This window comes from Ranitomeya imitator, chromosome 2 (genome assembly GCF_032444005.1).
Source record: "Ranitomeya imitator isolate aRanImi1 chromosome 2, aRanImi1.pri, whole genome shotgun sequence".
Classification (NCBI taxonomy): domain Eukaryota; kingdom Metazoa; phylum Chordata; class Amphibia; order Anura; family Dendrobatidae; genus Ranitomeya; species Ranitomeya imitator.
In genome coordinates this window covers 636,225,619-636,242,874 of record NC_091283.1, presented here as the reverse complement: position 1 = coordinate 636,242,874, position 17,256 = coordinate 636,225,619, and the positions used below count along the sequence as shown (strand labels likewise).

At 44.3% G+C, this 17,256-nt stretch overlaps 1 protein-coding gene across 1 annotated transcript in view; it reads right to left on the bottom strand.

The window, feature by feature from the left end:
• FTSJ3 (FtsJ RNA 2'-O-methyltransferase 3) overlaps positions 1 to 17,256 on the bottom strand; it is a 74,643-nt gene that overhangs the window by 9,716 nt on the left and 47,671 nt on the right. The window contains exons 2-15 of the mRNA XM_069752687.1: positions 16,836 to 16,928; positions 16,603 to 16,708; positions 15,726 to 15,772; positions 15,436 to 15,515; positions 13,416 to 13,515; positions 12,278 to 12,472; positions 11,822 to 11,937; positions 11,612 to 11,710; positions 11,146 to 11,246; positions 10,977 to 11,063; positions 10,487 to 10,609; positions 10,190 to 10,325; positions 9,578 to 9,777; positions 9,379 to 9,496 (exon numbers count right to left, since the gene is read on the bottom strand). Of these exons, the coding sequence (XP_069608788.1) occupies positions 9,379 to 9,496; positions 9,578 to 9,777; positions 10,190 to 10,325; positions 10,487 to 10,609; positions 10,977 to 11,063; positions 11,146 to 11,246; positions 11,612 to 11,710; positions 11,822 to 11,937; positions 12,278 to 12,472; positions 13,416 to 13,515; positions 15,436 to 15,515; positions 15,726 to 15,772; positions 16,603 to 16,708; positions 16,836 to 16,902 (1,575 nt within the window). The 5' untranslated portion in view covers positions 16,903 to 16,928. The remainder of the gene's footprint in view (positions 1 to 9,378; positions 9,497 to 9,577; positions 9,778 to 10,189; positions 10,326 to 10,486; positions 10,610 to 10,976; positions 11,064 to 11,145; positions 11,247 to 11,611; positions 11,711 to 11,821; positions 11,938 to 12,277; positions 12,473 to 13,415; positions 13,516 to 15,435; positions 15,516 to 15,725; positions 15,773 to 16,602; positions 16,709 to 16,835; positions 16,929 to 17,256) is intronic.

The window sequence follows — 17,256 nt, the reverse complement described above, 5'->3', positions numbered from 1 at the left end:
CAGGTCACCAGGAAAGCTCTGATTGGTGGGATCGATGTTATGGTCGATCCCACCAATGACAGGTCACAGCAGCAGCATGACCGCTCTGTGACCTGTCTGTGTCACCTGCCTGACCTGTGTATGACCGCTCTGCAGGGTCCTCATTCTAGCTGAGGATTCCTACAGAGCGGTCATACTGCTGGATCTCCCTGCTGGATTTTGTGCCTGGATCTCCCTGCCGTGCTGGGTATTGTGGTGCCACAGCAGCCTGTAGCACCACAATCCCTGCTAAAGAAAGAAGACAACTAAACGTAAGTTTTATCCCTGATCCCTGCCCAATCCCCGTTCATCCACCCCAATCCCCGTTCATCCACCCCAATCCCCGTTCATCCACCCCAATCCCCCCTTCCCCCTCTTTTTACCCCCTCCACCCCCATTTGTGCCGCCTCCGTGCGCACATTTAGTAGCCGCCGAGCGTTGATTGGTGACGCAGTTCACCGATCAACGCTCGCGCTCGCTTTTTTTCCCTCGCCCCCGTTGCGCCAACTCCGTACACACATTCCGCAGCCGCCAAAGTTTGATAAGTGACGCAGTTCACTTATCAGAGTTTGTGCCTGCCGTTTTCCTTTTTTTTTTTTCACCCCCCTTTTGCGCCACCTGACTACAACCGTACGTTTTGATCACTGATCCCTGCCCAATCCCCACTTCCACCCCCATCTCCCTTCCCCCTCTTTTTACCCCCCTTTGCACCTCCTTCCGTGCGCCCATTTAACAGCCGCCGAACGTTGATTGGTGACGTAGTTCACCGATCAACGCTCGCTTTTTTCCCTCACCCCCGTTGCGCCAACTCCGTACACACATTCCGCAGCCGCCAAAGTTTGATAAGTGACGCAGTTCACTTAGAGTTTGTGCCTGCCGTTTTCCTTTTTTTTTTTTTCACCCCCCTTTTGCGCCACCTGACTACAACCGTACGTTTTGATCACTGATCCCTGCCCAATCCCCACTTCCACCCCCATCTCCCTTCCCCCTCTTTTTACCCCCCTTTGCACCTCCTTCCGTGCGCCCATTTAACAGCCGCCGAACGTTGATTGGTGACGCAGTTCACCGATCAACGCTCGCGCTCGCTTTTTTTCCCTCACCCCCGTTGCGCCAACTCCGTACACACATTCCGCAGCCGCCAAAGTTTGATAAGTGACGCAGTTCACTTATCAGAGTTTGTGCCTGCCGTTTTCCTTTTTTTTTTTTTCACCCCCCTTTTGCGCCACCTGACTACAACCGTACGTTTTGATCACTGATCCCTGCCCAATCCCCACTTCCACCCCCATCTCCCTTCCCCCTCTTTTTACCCCCCTTTGCACCTCCTTCCGTGCGCCCATTTAACAGCCGCCGAGCGTTGATTGGTGACGCAGTTCACCGATCAACTCTCGCGCTCGCTTTTTTCCCTTCAGCTTTTTTGCGCAACCTCCGTACACACATCCCGCAGCCGCCAAACTTTGATAAGTGACGCAGTTCTCTTATCAGAGTTTGTGCCTGCCTTTTTTTTTTTTTTTACAGGTTTTTCTTCTCCTTTTAGCATTTTCTTTTCAGATAAGTTTGCACAAATCACTCTCCCCCCACACATACACATACAGTTATCAATAAAGTGCACCCAATCACCATATTCACACAAAAATGTCCCGCTCGTCCCGTTCGTCCCAACAGCGCTATTCATTGGAGGAGGCATATGCTTTCCTTGCCTCCGACACTGATAGCGAGGGAGAGGATCCCACTTTCCTTCACTTTTCTGATTCTTCATCCTCTTCCTCCTCCTCCTCCTCTTCCTCCTCGGGTCCTGCGGAACCACCACGCAGACGCCCCAGGACAGAAGATGAGGCAGCCCCCACCACTCCTGAACCAGCGCTCCCCACTGCGGAACCCACATGGACCTCGCCCCCCGAAAATTACGAGCCACTGATTCCTGATTTTGTGGCAGAATCAGGAATCAAGTTTGACACCACGGGCCTCACAGAAACAGACTTTTTCAAAGTCTTTTTCTCTGAGGATTTTATTAACCTCATGGTGGAGCAAACTAATTTGTATGCTCGTCAATTTTTGGAGCAAAACCCCGGTACATCATTTTCCAACTGGTCTCCTGTAGACGCAGTTGAAATGATGCAGTTTTGGGGCCTGGTCCTCCACATGGGGATCGTGAAGAAGCCAGAAATGCGGCAATATTGGAGTGTAGATGTTTTATATAACACTCCAGTATTCCGAATGGCCATGGTTCGGAGACGTTTTGAGGCCATCCATAAATTCCTGCATTATTCCGATAATGCACAGTGTCCCGCACGAGATGACCCCAACTTTGACCGTCTGTTCAAAGTTCGGCCGGTCATCGAACACTTCAACAAAAAGTTTTCTGAAGTGTACGTGCCCAAAAGGGACATCTGCGTGGATGAGTCCTTGGTCCATTTTAAGGGGCGGCTCGGATTCCGTCAATACCTGCCCAACAAAAGGGCCAGGTACGGAATCAAACTCTACAAGCTGTGTGAGAGTGCCTCAGGGTACATCCACAGGTTTAGAGTGTATGAAGGGAAGGACAGCAGGATTGAACCCCCTGAGTGTCCTCCTGTCCTGGGAGTGAGTGGGAAGATCGTGTGGGATTTGGTGCACCCACTGCTGGATAAAGGTTATCACCTCTATACTGATAACTTTTATACCAGCATCCCACTCTATAAATCCCTCTCTGCGCGAGGTACCGCAGCCTGCGGTACTGTGCGCAAAAATCAGAGAGGCCTCCCAAAGACGCTACTTCGGCAGATGCTCAGAAAAGGTGAGAGCAAGGCCCAATGTAGCGACCACCTGCTGGTGGTCAAGTACAAGGACAAGAGGGATGTCCTTCTCTTGACCACCATACATGGTGATGGCAGAGCCCTCAGCACTGTACGGGGTACCTCTACACAGGTCTGCAAACCGGACTGTGTACTGGGCTACAACAAAAGCATGGGGGGGGTTGATCTCTCTGATCAACTCCTCCAACCATACAGTGCTTTGAGAAAGGCCAAGGTGTGGTACAAAAAGTTGGCCGTCCACATCGTACAAATGGCAATGCTCAACGCTTTCCTGCTGTTACGATGTGCACGCCACACCGATACGTCGTACCTTCAGTTCCAGGAGGTAGTGGTTAAGGCCCTGATATTTGGTACTCCGGAAGGAGAGGGCCCCAGTACTTCCGGAACTGAAGGTGCTCGTATCGTACCAGGCCAGCATTTTCCGGGGGTGGTCCCGCCAACCGGCAGAAAAGGTAAGCCGCAAAAAAGGTGCCGAGTGTGTTACAAAAGGGGAATACGCAAGGACACCATTTATCAATGCGACACCTGCCCCGAAAAACCTGGCCTGTGTATGAAGGATTGCTTCAGATTGTACCACACCTCCATGCACTACTAATTTACTTTACAAGAAAGCGTACATTAGTTCCAAAAAGGGGGCACATCTAGATAAGTTCCTTGGGGGGGGTCTAGGTTCCAAAATGATGTCACTTGTGGGTTTTTTTTACTGTTTAGGCACATCAGGGGCTCTGCAAACGGAACATGACGACCGCAGACAATTTCTGCATTCCAAAACGTCACAACTTCCCTTTCGAGCCCCAACGTGTGCCTAAACAGTTTTTTCCCACATATGGCGTACCAGCGTAATCAGGACAATTTGGACAACAACTTTTGATGTCCAATTTCTCCTGTTACCTTTGGGAAAATTAAAAATTGGGGACTAAAATATCATTTTTGTGGGAAAAAATAGGATTTTTTATTTTCACGCCTGGGCATTATAAACTTTAGTGAAGCACGTGGGGGTTCAAATTTCTCACCAAACACCTAGATAAGTTCCTTAGGGGGTACAGTTTCCAAAATGGGGTCACTTGTGGGGGGTTTCTACTGTTTAGTCACATCAGGGGCTCTGCAAATGGAACATGATGCCAGCAGAACATTCCATCAAAGTCTGCATTCCAAAACGTCACTACTTCCCTTTCGAGCCCCAACGTGTGCCCAAACAGTAGTTCCTCCCCACATATGGGGTATCAGCGTACTCAGGACAAATTGGACAACAACTTTTGGGGTCCAATTTCTCCTGGTACCCTTGGGAAAATTAAAAATTGGGGACTAAAATATCATTTTTGTGGGAAAAAATAGGATTTTTTATTTTCACACCTGGGCATTATAAACTTTAGTGAAGCACGTGGGGGTTCAAAATTCTCACCACACAACTAGATAAGTTCCTTAGGGGGTACAGTTTCCAAAATGGGGTCACTTGTGGGGGGTTTCTACTGTTTAGTCACATCAGGGGCTCTGCAAATGGAACATGATGCCAGCAGAACATTCCATCAAAGTCTGCATTCCAAAACGTCACTACTTCCCTTTCGAGCCCCAACGTGTGCCCAAACAGTAGTTCCTCCCCACATATGGGGTATCAGCGTACTCAGGACAAATTGGACAACAACTTTTGGGGTCCAATTTCTCCTGGTACCCTTGGGAAAATTAAAAATTGGGGACTAAAATATCATTTTTGTAGGAAAAAATAGGATTTTTTATTTTCACGCCTGGGCATTATATACTTTAGTGAAGCACGTGGGGGTTCAAAATTCTCACCACACAACTAGATAAGTTCCTTAGAGGGTCTAGTTTCCAAAATGGGGTCACTTGTGGGGGGTTTCCACTGTTTAGGCACATCATGGGCTCTCCAAACGCGACATGGCGTCCGATCTCAATTCCAGCCAAAGTTAGCTTGAAAAAGTCAAACGGCGCTCCTTTCCTTCTGAGCCCTGCCATGCGCCCAAACAGTGGTTCCCCCCAAATATGGGGTATCAGCGTACTCAGGACAAATTGGACAACAACTTTTGGGGTCCAATTTCTCCTTTTACCCTTGAGAAAATAAAAAATTGGGGACTAAACGATCATGTTTGTGGAAAAAAATAGGAATTTTTTTTTTCACGCCCGGGCGTTATAAACTTTCGTGAAGCACTTGGGGGATAAAAGTGCTCATGACACATCTAGATAAGTTCCTTAGGGGGTCTAGTTTCCAAAATGGGGTCATTTGTGGGGGGTTTCCACTGTTTAGGCACATCAGGGGGTCGCCAAACGCGACATGGCGTCCGATCTCAATTCCAGCCAAATTTAGCTTGAAAAAGTCAAACGGCGCTCCTTTCCTTCTGAGCCCTGCCATGCGCCCAAACAGTGGTCCCCCCCCACATATGGGGTATCAGCGTACTCAGGACAAATTGGACAACAACTTTTGGGGTCCAATTTCTCCTTTTACCCTTGAGAAAATAAAAAATTGGGGACTAAACGATCATGTTTGTGGAAAAAATAGGAATTTTTTTTTTCACGCCCGGGCGTTATAAACTTTCGTGAATAACTTGGGGGATAAAAGTGCTCATGACACATCTAGATAAGTTCCTTAGGGGGTCTAGTTTCCAAAATGGGGTCACTTGTGGGGGGTTTCCACTGTTTAGGCACATCAGGGGGTCGCCAAACGCGACATGGCGTCCGATCTCAATTCCAGCCAAATTTAGCTTGAAAAAGTCAAACGGCGCTCCTTTCCTTCTGAGCCCTGCCATGCGCCCAAACAGTGGTCCCCCCCCACATATGGGGTATCAGCGTACTCAGGACAAATTGGACAACAACTTTTGGGGTCCAATTTCTCCTTTTACCCTTGAGAAAATAAAAAATTGGGGACTAAACGATCATGTTTGTGGAAAAAATAGGAATTTTTTTTTTTTCACGCCCGGGCGTTATAAACTTTCGTGAATAACTTGGGGGATAAAAGTGCTCATGACACATCTAGATAAGTTCCTTAGGGGGTCTAGTTTCCAAAATGGGGTCATTTGTGGGGGGTTTCCACTGTTTAGGCACATCAGGGGGTCGCCAAACGCGACATGGCGTCCGATCTCAATTCCAGCCAAATTTAGCTTGAAAAAGTCAAACGGCGCTCCTTTCCTTCTGAGCCCTGCCATGCGCCCAAACAGTGGTCCCCCCCACATATGGGGTATCAGCGTACTCAGGACAAATTGGACAACAACTTTTGGGGTCCAATTTCTCCTTTTACCCTTGAGAAAATAAAAAATTGGGGACTAAACGATCATGTTTGTGGAAAAAATAGGATTTTTTTTTTTCACGCCCGGGCGTTATAAACTTTCGTGAAGCACTTGGGGGATAAAAGTGCTCATGACACATCTAGATAAGTTCCTTAGGGGGTCTAGTTTCCAAAATGGGGTCATTTGTGGGAGGTTTCCACTGCTTAGGCACATCAGGGGGTCGCCAAACGCGACATGGCGTCCGATCTCAATTCCAGCCAAATTTAGCTTGAAAAAGTCAAACGGCGCTCCTTTCCTTCTGAGCCCTGCCATGCGCCCAAACAGTGGTCCCCCCCACATATGGGGTATCAGCGTACTCAGGACAAATTGGACAACAACTTTTGGGGTCCAATTTCTCCTTTTACCCTTGAGAAAATAAAAAATTGGGGACTAAACGATCATGTTTGTGGAAAAAATAGGATTTTTTTTTTTCACGCCCGGGCGTTATAAACTTTCGTGAAGCACTTGGGGGATAAAAGTGATCATGACACATCTAGATAAGTTCCTTAGGGGGTCTAGTTTCCAAAATAGGGTCACTTGTGGGGGGTTTCCACTGTTTAGGCACATCAGGGGGTCGCCAAACGCGACATGGCGTCCGATCTCAATTCCAGCCAAATTTAGCTTGAAAAAGTCAAACGGCGCTCCTTTCCTTCTGAGCCCTGCCATGCGCCCAAAAAGTGGTTCCCCCTCACATGTGGGGTATCAGCGTACTCAGGATAAATTGGACAACAACTTTTGAGGTCCATTTTCTCTTTTTACCCTTGGGAAATTAAAAAGATTATTGCTGAAAGATCATTTTTGTGACTAAAAAGTAAAATGTTAATTTTTTCCTTCCATGTTGCTTCTGCTGCTGTGAATCACCTGAAGGGTTAATAAACTTCTTGAATGTGGTTTTGAGCACCTTGAGGGGTGCAGTTTTTAGAATGGTGTCGCTTTTGGGTATTTTCTGCCATATAGACCCTTCAAAATGACTTCAAATGTGAGGTGGTCCCTAAAAAAAATGGTTTTGTAAATTTGGTTGTAAAAATGAGAAATTGCTGGTCAAATTTTAACCCTTATAACTTCCTTGAAAAAAAAAAGTTTGTTTCAAAAATTGTGCTGATGTAAAGTAGACATGTGGGAAATGTTATTTATTAACTATATTGTGTCACATAACTCTCTGGTTTAACAGAATAAAAATTCAAAGTTGGAAAATTGTGAAATTTTCAAAATTTTCGCCAAATTTCCGTTTTTTTCACAAATAAACGCAAGTTATATCGAAGAAATTTTAGCACTATCATGAAGTACAATATGTTACAAGAAAACAATCTCAGAATCGCTAAGATCCGTTGAAGCGTTTCGGAGTTATAACCTCATAAAGGGACAGTGGTCAGAATTGTAAAAATTGGCCTGGTCATTAACGTGCAAACCACCCTTGGGGGTAAAGGGGTTAAAGGGGTTGCACACTGACAGAAAAAAATTGTATATTTTTCCCTCATAGAAAGTCCTACTTTTGCCCATAGGAAGAGTCTGGTATTGAAAGGTAACCTGTCAGCTGATCCATGCTGCCTAAACCACGGACTCCACGAATCAGAGGCTGAATGCACCATTGTAGCCAGGTATATTTTTGTATTAGTTTGTAGTCCATCCATTATATTAGTTTGTAGATCCATCCAAGACAAGTCAGATGGGGTCCCGGCTGGTTTCTCTTCACCGCAGATTATTGACCGGTCTCGCACCAACATACACATATGTGAGAGACCGGTCAGTCAACTGAAGTGGAGTGGGCAAGGGAGAATCAGGCCGGGAACCCCATTGGACTTGTGTATGGTCCCCAGACAGATCTTCAGTCTTTGTTTTCTGTGAAACACCACAGCGGTTTAGAGAGAAGTGTACCTGGCTGCAATCATGAACCCAGGCTCCGACTCATGCTACCCATGGTTGGAGCAGGATCAATCAGTGACCAGTTCTTTTGAGCTTAGCTCTTTTAGGCGAATGGACTGGAATAACAGACACGACCTATGGATAAGAGTTTTGATGATTATTGGGAGGATAATACAAACCTTTTTCTCCTTCTGCTTCTATCAATAAACCTTTTTTTGTAAGAACATGATTCATTTTCAGTGATCTCAAACAATATTAGAAGTTATAGCCTACTAGATGGTGGCCCGATTCTAACGCATCGGGTATTCCAGAATATGCATGTCCACGTAGTATATTGTACAGCCCACGTAGTATATTGCCCAGCCACGTAGTATATTGCCCAGCCACGTAGTATATTGCCCAACCACGTAGTATATTGGCCAGCCACATAGTATATTGCCCAGCCACGTAGTATATTGCCCAACCACGTAGTATATTGGCCAGCCACATAGTATATTGCCCAGCCATGTAGTATATTGCCCAGTCACGTAGTATATTGCCCAGCCATGTAGTATATTGCCCAGCCACGTAGTATATTGCCCAACCACATAGTATATTGCCCAGCCACGTAGTATATTGGCCAGCCACATAGTATATTGCCCAGCCATGTAGTATATTGGCCAGTCACGTAGTATATTGCCCAGCCATGTATGTAACAGGTTAAAAAATAAAAAACAAACATATACTCACCTTCCGAAGACCCCTTGTAGTCCTGTCGCCTGTGTGTGGTGCATGCAGCAGCTTCCGGTCCCAGGGTTGGTATAAGCGCAGGACCTGTGTTGACGTCGCGGTCACATGACCGTGACGTCATGGCAGGTCCTTCTCGCATAGCATCCTTAGCACCCGAACCTGCCGCTTGCACTGCCGAGGACAGGACGCGACGTTGGAGGGTGAGAATAACCTTTTTTTTTATTATTCTTATTTGCAACATTAGATCTTTTTACTATTTGATGCTGCATACGCAGCATCAATACCAAAAAGTTGGTCACACAGGGTTAATAGCTGCATAACCGGAGTGCGTTACACCGCGCTCCGGTAACGCTGGCATTAACCCTGTGTGAGGGCTGACTGGATGGGAGTATGGAGCGGGCACTGACTGCAGGGAGGAAAGAGCGGCCATATTGCCGCCGGACTGTGGCCGTCGCTGATTGGTCGTGGCAATGGTCATGGGCGTTTTGCCACAACCAATCAGCGACTAGGATTCCATGATAGACAGAGGCCGCGACCAATGAATATCCGTGACAGAAAGACAGAAGTGACCCTTAGACAATTATATAGTAGATGTGCTGAAAAGTATCCAAACTAATAACTAGGTATTTCCATGGTGCAATGAAATACAGGTAGAAAGCAGAAACTCCTATGAAGGAACCTTACAATTCACATTCGCTTACCTTTCCAAACCACAGATTTTTATCTCTCTGTTCACGGTCTGACTTTTCTTCCAGGGGCAGTAGCAGAGGGTTTGTGTCATCCTCATCCTCTGATACCTCTGGAGCAGCAACTGACTCCCTGAGGAAAAGAAGATAAGAATGTAAATAAGGAAAGAAAAAAAACATGTTGAAAGAAAAAAACTGAAAACATTATTCTTGCCTTGTTGGCTGCAACTTCTTTTCCTGCTTTCTCACTTCAGTCAGGTCTTCTTCATCCAGGTCACTGGCTAGGGATATTTCATCATCTTCATTCTCCATGTCTTCAAGGTCTGAGAAACATATTTCTCCATCATTAGGGTCGCCGTGTGACACCAGTGCATCTGCGGCAGCCATGTCTCCATGCGAAAGGGTCTGCAGTAGCTAAAAGAACCAAACAGGGTTGTTACCTAGGCTATACCAAGCTGGTAATACTTAAGTCTTGGCATACAAAGCAAGACTAGCTATATTTGGAGAAAGCCTATGGGAATCAGAGACATAACACACAGTGCGTCATTTACCCCTATGTAATAATAAACCTTCCTTCTTAACCTTTACTGTCCAAAGAGAATCACAATGATGAGATTAAGTTCACGCGCCTCAAAATCTCCTCTGGGCAAGTAATTTCAGACAAAGTGCCAAACAAGGGATCATGGAAAAACCTTATACTGCAAGCTAATCCATGACATTCAAGGAGCATGCATCAACACTGCAGGGAAAATGAGGACATGCCAGCAAGCCAGGGTGGACAACTCTTAACAAGTGGCCTCACTTTTTTTTTCCTGCAGTTGCCTACCTCTTTTTTGCCTATTGTCTTAAGGGAGAACATGCCGGTGTCTCCATCATCAGCAATAGAAACACCAGGGAGATCCATCTTTAGTTCCATTCTTAACCTCTGACGACTCTGGACTTTCAGTAACTGCTTTTTTTTCCTACAAATCAAAGAGAGCATTGTAAGTGTTTTATCACGCCACGCTCGAGCCTTCAATCAATATTATATGTAAATAGTTAAAGAAAAAATAAGCTCAACGTAGGGTAGAAACAATGTGATAGCAAATCAGTTTCCGGAGACAATTTAAGAAAGGTTACTGACCTTTTTAATGCTGCCAGTTCTTCTGCCTTTAATTCTGCTAACTTTTGTTCAAGCTTTTCATTCTCATCCTCTTCCGCCTTCTCTTCAGTATCAGAACCTTCAGCCTCCTCATCAGAACTGAGACTGAGAAGAATTCAAGCACAAGCATCAGCTTCTGTTATGTTTGCGGTCATTACATTTTGTGGAGTTAATCACGTCCATTTTAATCTTTTTTTTTTTGCCGTGGACCCATCGTCCACCTAAAAAGAAGAAAAAATATTGACACGTGTCCTACTTTGGTCTGCTTTGCAGACAGAACTTCAAGAGAATGGGTCAGTGAAATGGGCTGTTTCTTGTTGAATCTGGAGCAAGCACAGCTCCTGGACCTTGTCCATACAATCCCATACAACTGCTGCAGTAAATATACAGCAAAAGTCATGAAGAGTTTCACACAGATTCTTATAATAAATAACATAATAAAATAATGAAGGGATGAATAGGAAAGTCTTACTTTATTCCTTCCATTAAACTTTTGGACTCCTCTTTTAGCCTCTTTGCGACATGTCTACGTAGCTTAGATCTCCAGTTCAATAAGGACCTGAAAGGTTAAGATCATTGTTTATAAGCAGTGAAATCCACAATGACGGTCAGTAAAGCAATGACGCACCCAAAAGCAGTACCTCAGCTCTTTCCGTCCCAAGACTTTGATATCTTTGCAGCATTCTGTGATATCGTTGGTGGTGGCCGAGTGTTTCTCTAAATCTTGGTCATCTATGACAATCTATGAGAAAAATATTCATAACTACTGCAAAGAAGAATATAGTTCCAGGCACCATTGGCAACAAGAGGAAGAGCACTGGACAAGTCCTTAGCGCTCTCCCTTGTAGTCTACAAGAAGCAGGAGATCTCAATGCCATAGCGGTTTCTGTGCGTATACGAAGCTGACTCTTCTCTACTTTCCCTTCTCCAGAATCTGTGGCCAAGTCTAACAGCACTTCAACCGGGTTATACTGATAGGCAGCAATTCTAAACTGACAACATGTCAATTGCTGAATCCCAACCAGCGCTGGATAGGTATTTATCATGTTTAATCAGAAATCTCGTGGCCACATTTCATCTATTTTTTTTATATATGTACATACATACCTCACTGATCTTGGAAAGAAAGTTGACTGGATCTTTAGTTTTCAGGAATTCAACTAAAGATGCTCGTTGGTAAACAGGTCCTTCCTCATATCCTTCTGCCTATGGAAAGAACAATGGTAGTAAGAAATTAGGTCACGCACATCTGTATCTCACACTCATGAGGAACATGGGGAGGTTATAAATTCATAGGGCAGACAATAAGAAACGTACCTTGGGCTTCTTATTGGATACTAGCTGAGATACTGTTTGCACAGTGCTTTCCACATTCTTGAATGCATATTTGGGATCAAAGAATCGACTGTCAATCTTATCAGGAGCCAAGTATCCTAAAAATAAAAGCCAACCAAAAATGAGAACATTTACCTTTAGAGGATGCTTGGAGAAGACCTCCATCATAAGTAAATATTAGATGAGGAACTCAGTGTGACATAGCCACCATTGTCCTGTGACTATGAATAGCCATGGCATGTTTTACTACTCTGAGGGCATTGTGGCTGAAAGTCCTGAAGGAAGGATAGAACTGTGACTGGCATTAGATCTATGGCTAGTTAGTTTGCAAAATTCATACACAAGAACATTTTTATCACATCAATCACTTCTTAAATATACAGAAAATTCTAAAATGTATAAGTGCCGGACACAGTGTAATGGAAAGTTTGCATTTACCTTGACACACGACGAAGATCTCAGCACTCTCACTGCGAGACGCTTGAGGTTTTGTTGAGCTCACTTTCTTGAAAAAGTTCTTCAGGATCCAAAGTAAGGACTGATAATCTGCAGATCGGAAAACCTTTGTAATGAACCAGCCGCCTCTTGAAAGACTATCACAGGCAAGTCGCAGTGCCATCAAAGACAAGTGAACTGTATGAAAGAGAAGAGAAGGTCACAATCCAACAATATACAACCTATAGGGTACAGAAACTAACTGCAGAGTGAACTCAATGGACAGCATATATAGGACATTACTTAAAGGCAAATCAACCATACATCGCTTGGAATTCTCAACATTTCAGAAATCTCTGAGCTGTGCCAAAAGGTTTAATATCAATGTGGAAATTAGCGCTGGGCTTCTCACATGTATCTATGGCAGATCAGAAGTTTATCATAACTGGATTAACCCCCTTAAAAAACTGTAATCTGTATGACTCATATGCCTATGTAACAAATTCATTATCTTTTTCTTTGCCTGACAAACAATTGTGACTCTCTACACAAAATATTGGGTGCCTCTGTAACTCATCAGCCACTGCAGGGAGGAGGGAGGGGCTGTTACATTTTACCTCAATCCTAGAGAAATTGTAGGAAGCCACTAGAGTTGAGCGAATTTGTTCGGATTCGGTCGCTGAATCTGAATTTGCCATATCTATGTTTGTTGATCGGTTCCGAACATATTTGGTAATTTCTACTGCCATTGATTCTAATGACGTTCGGCTGTGTTGGACAAATATTGTAAAAACTCTAGAAGTCACAACAGTGACTTCCCAGAAACCCTATACAGGGACTATCCTAACCTCATACAACCCCTTTAGGAAAGCTGTCATTAGCGGTCAGAATCCCCCTTCAGCTTTTATGCGGCCCCTGGGAGTCAATCACTAAATTTGGCTCTTGGACCAAAAAAGGTTGTGCATCTCTGGCATAAGATTTTCTTGGAGCAGTAGATGCGAGGCTCTATATAGAGCCTCCAAGAGGATGAGAATTGGTATAGAAAGCACGTAAGTCGAGATCCAGCACCTCAGGTCACATTTTTCAATCTACATTACCATGTTTGACGAGTTGAGTAGACAGGACGTGAAAAAACCCTAACCTTGTGAAAATGCATCGTGAACCCAGTTAGCACCGACATTTGGCGCTCCATCATTCAGAACGACATCTGCCTTCCACGTCTGAAGCTGCTTCTTCAAAGCCTGTCGAAGTAAACAACCAGGAGTGATGAGACCAGTGCCTGTCTCTGTGCCCGTCGATGATTGGTCACGGCCTGCCGGCCGCGACCAATCAGCGACGCGGGATTTCTGTGACAGACAGACAGACGGAAGTGCCCCTTAGACGATTATATATATAATAGATAGTGGCCCGATTCTAACGCATCGGGTATTCTACAATATGTATGTATGTATATAGGCCACGTAGTATATAGGAGCCATGTAGTATATAGCAGACAAATACTACGTGGCCTGTGCTATATACTATGTGACTGCTATATACATACATACATATTGTAGAATACTCGATGCGTTAATAAAGGCCACGCAATATATAACAGTGGCCACGCAGTATATAACACAGCCCAAACAGTATATAACACAGCCCACGTACTATATAACACAGCCCACGCAGTATATAACACAGGCCACGTAATATATAACACAGCCCACGCAGTATATAACACTGGCCATGTAATATATAGCACAGCCCACGCAGTACATAACACAGCCCACATAGTATGTAACACTGGCCAGGTAGTATGTAGCAGCCATGCGGTATATAACACAGCCCACACAGTATATATCACTGGCCACGTAATATATAGTACAGCCCATGCAGTATATAACACTGGCCACGTAATATATAGCACAGCCCACACAGTATATAACACAGCCCACATAGTATGTGACACTGGCCAGGTAGTATATAGTAGCCACGCGGTATATAACACAGCCCACGTAGTATATAGCAGTGTAGGCACCATATCCCTGTTAAAAAAAAAATAGTTCTATACTTACCCGCCGGGATCCAATCCAGCGAAGCTCTGTCGATAAGCGCGGCTGCCGCCATCTTCCTTTCCCAGGATGCATTGCGAAATTACCCAGATGACTTAGCGGTCTCAAGAGACCGCCAAGTCTTCTGGGTAATTTTGCAATGCATCTCTGGGAACGGAAGATGGCGGCAGCCGTGCGCGGCTCGGCGGACTAATGAAGGTGAGAAGAGCAGTTTTTTTGTTTTTTTATTATTTTTAACATTACATCTTTTTACTATTGATGCTGCATTTAAATCCCGCTTCGCTGATTGCTCGCGCACAATCAGCGAAGCGGGATTTAAATCCCGTGCCAATATGGCTGATTTTGCGTGAGCAATCAGCGAAGCGGGATTTAAATCCCGCGCCAATGTCGGCTGGGCACCACCAATCAGCAAAGCGGGATTTAAATCCCGCAGCAATGTCGCTGATTGGTCGCGCGGTGCCTTGCGGACTCGCGAGATGATGACGTAGTGGTCTCGCGAGACCGCCACGTCATCATCTTGCGAGATTGCAATGCATGGAGCGGTCACCGGAACGTTGCAAGCAGCGGGAAAGGCCTGTTGTGGATCCGAGGGGCCGACGGACAGTGAGTATATAATGATTCTTTTTTTATATTATTTTTAACATTAGATCTTTTCACTATTGATGCTGCATACACAGCATCAATAGTAAAAAGTTGGTCACACAGGGTTAATAGCAGCGTTAATGGAGTGCGTTACACCGCGGCATAACGCGGTGTAACGCAGCCATTAACCCTGTGTGAGCGGTGACTGGAGGTGAGTACGGAGCGGGCACTGACCGCGGGGAGTAAGGAGCGGCCATTTTTCCGCCGGTCGCTGATTGGTCGTGACTGTTTTGCCGCGACCAATCAGCGACTTGGATTTCCATGACAGACAGAGGCTGCGACCAATGAGTATCTGTGACAGAAAGACAGACAGAAAGACAGACGAAAGTGACCCTTAGACAATTATATAGTAGATAGATAGGTTTCCAAAATATATTGTATATTACGTATCAAGAAATATTTGTAGCCATTAACTGAACTATAATTTGAAGATGTAAGGCTATTGGGGTGTCTCACTGGCATTACCTGTCTGCAGGACTCACTGGTTATATCGTCCTGTAACGTGACAACATTAGGGATTGGTTTAATTGGCACAAGATCAATCCCTGAAAAAAAAAAAACATAAGAAAAGACAGTTATTAGAACATGAAAACACAGTTTAGGCCATTTATATAAATAGAGAGGATAATATCAGTGTAATATAGTCCATCAGTACTAGGTGTGTTGTTCCTTGACCAGCTGAAGCATTTATAGGCTCATCCATGTAATAAAAGAAAGTACTGAAATAAAAAGCTTCAAGAACATATTTCACTTACCTATAATGAGGCTGGAGACGGGCATAAACTTGGAGGCAACCTGAAGCCTGAAAGAAATAGAAAAAAAAATAATAATTATATATATATATATATATATATATATATATATATATATATATATATATATATATATATATATATATATATATATATAATACACACACATATGTGGTATATTCATAGACTGACTGTCAGAACAAATCTCTTTACCAGCCTTCGAGAAATGGGTTTCATCACTATACAGTGAATTTAGAAAGTGTCATTAGCAGTAAGATTCAAAGAGGACCAACAGCCCTGATCTACTCCATTAAAAATGAGTAGTGCTATGTACGCACAGCGTTTTTTAAATGTTGGCAGGCACACCTATTAAGTTTTTTCCAGACGAAACCACTTAAGGAAAATGGCAGTCACTTTCCTGAAGAGGTTTCGCCAGAAGTATGCCATCATCTACTATACTTTCATGTCGTTATTATGTTTATTTCATGGGGAGCTTTTGCGGTGCTTTTTTCAGGAGGACTCTGGATGGAATCTGCCTGAACAAGATGCCGTATGCACATAGCCTAATAGGGCAATCATGGCAAAGGAGACCCATACAATTCCTTCTATACTCAAATCCCCATATACGTCTAAAAGACGTGTCTTATTCTTGTGTTACATATACAGTACTTTGGCATGTACATCCAGACACAATATCAGCTCTTCAGCGGTTCCATATGACAGAAGCATTGAGATAAGCCAACTAATAAAAATTCATAGAGAAAAAAAATGCAGGGAAAAAGCCACAGTGACCTCATCAGCTGCACACCAACATAAAATATGGATTTAAATGTTTTATTTGCATTAATTCAGCAAGCCAAGTGCATGCACCACCACTTACCACCCTCCGGGGGCAGCGCACAGATCAATGAGTGCTCGAGCCTTCTGCAGGAACTGAAACTTTCTATTAAGCTGAATGAGCTTAAATGCTGAACGGGAGCGGTACCCTGGAAACAAGAACACAACACACAGTAGTAAAACATGCAGAGGGGTCAGATGGAATATTATAGTCGCTGTCTATTATCCCCCATCCTCCTGAGAAACATCCCTACACATGCAGAAAAGACTGCTTACCTGTTTCCTTAGCCAGATGATAAAATTTATCCTTTCGGCTCTTTCCTATTTTTCCTTTTTTGCCCATTGTGTAAAATTTATGTTGATAGGAAACTGTAGAGAAAAAAAATGAGAGGATGTGGCTAAAAAGAACCTCAATCTAAAGACTCCACAACGCAATTAGTTCCAGGCTAGTAAATGATATGAGGAGTTAGTTAGTGTAAAGGTCTAGTGACATGTTATATGTACATGCCAAACTCATTCACATGACCATACTGGAACACAGATCATGCAGAACCATTGGATTCCCTACTCAGGTACAGGTAGGGTTACTGAGGTGTATCCATTCATCATCCCAACAACTGGTGTACTTAACCACTTAGCTATGACCACACTTAAAGCGTTTGTCCACTACTTTTACACTCATCATCGATCCTCAGGT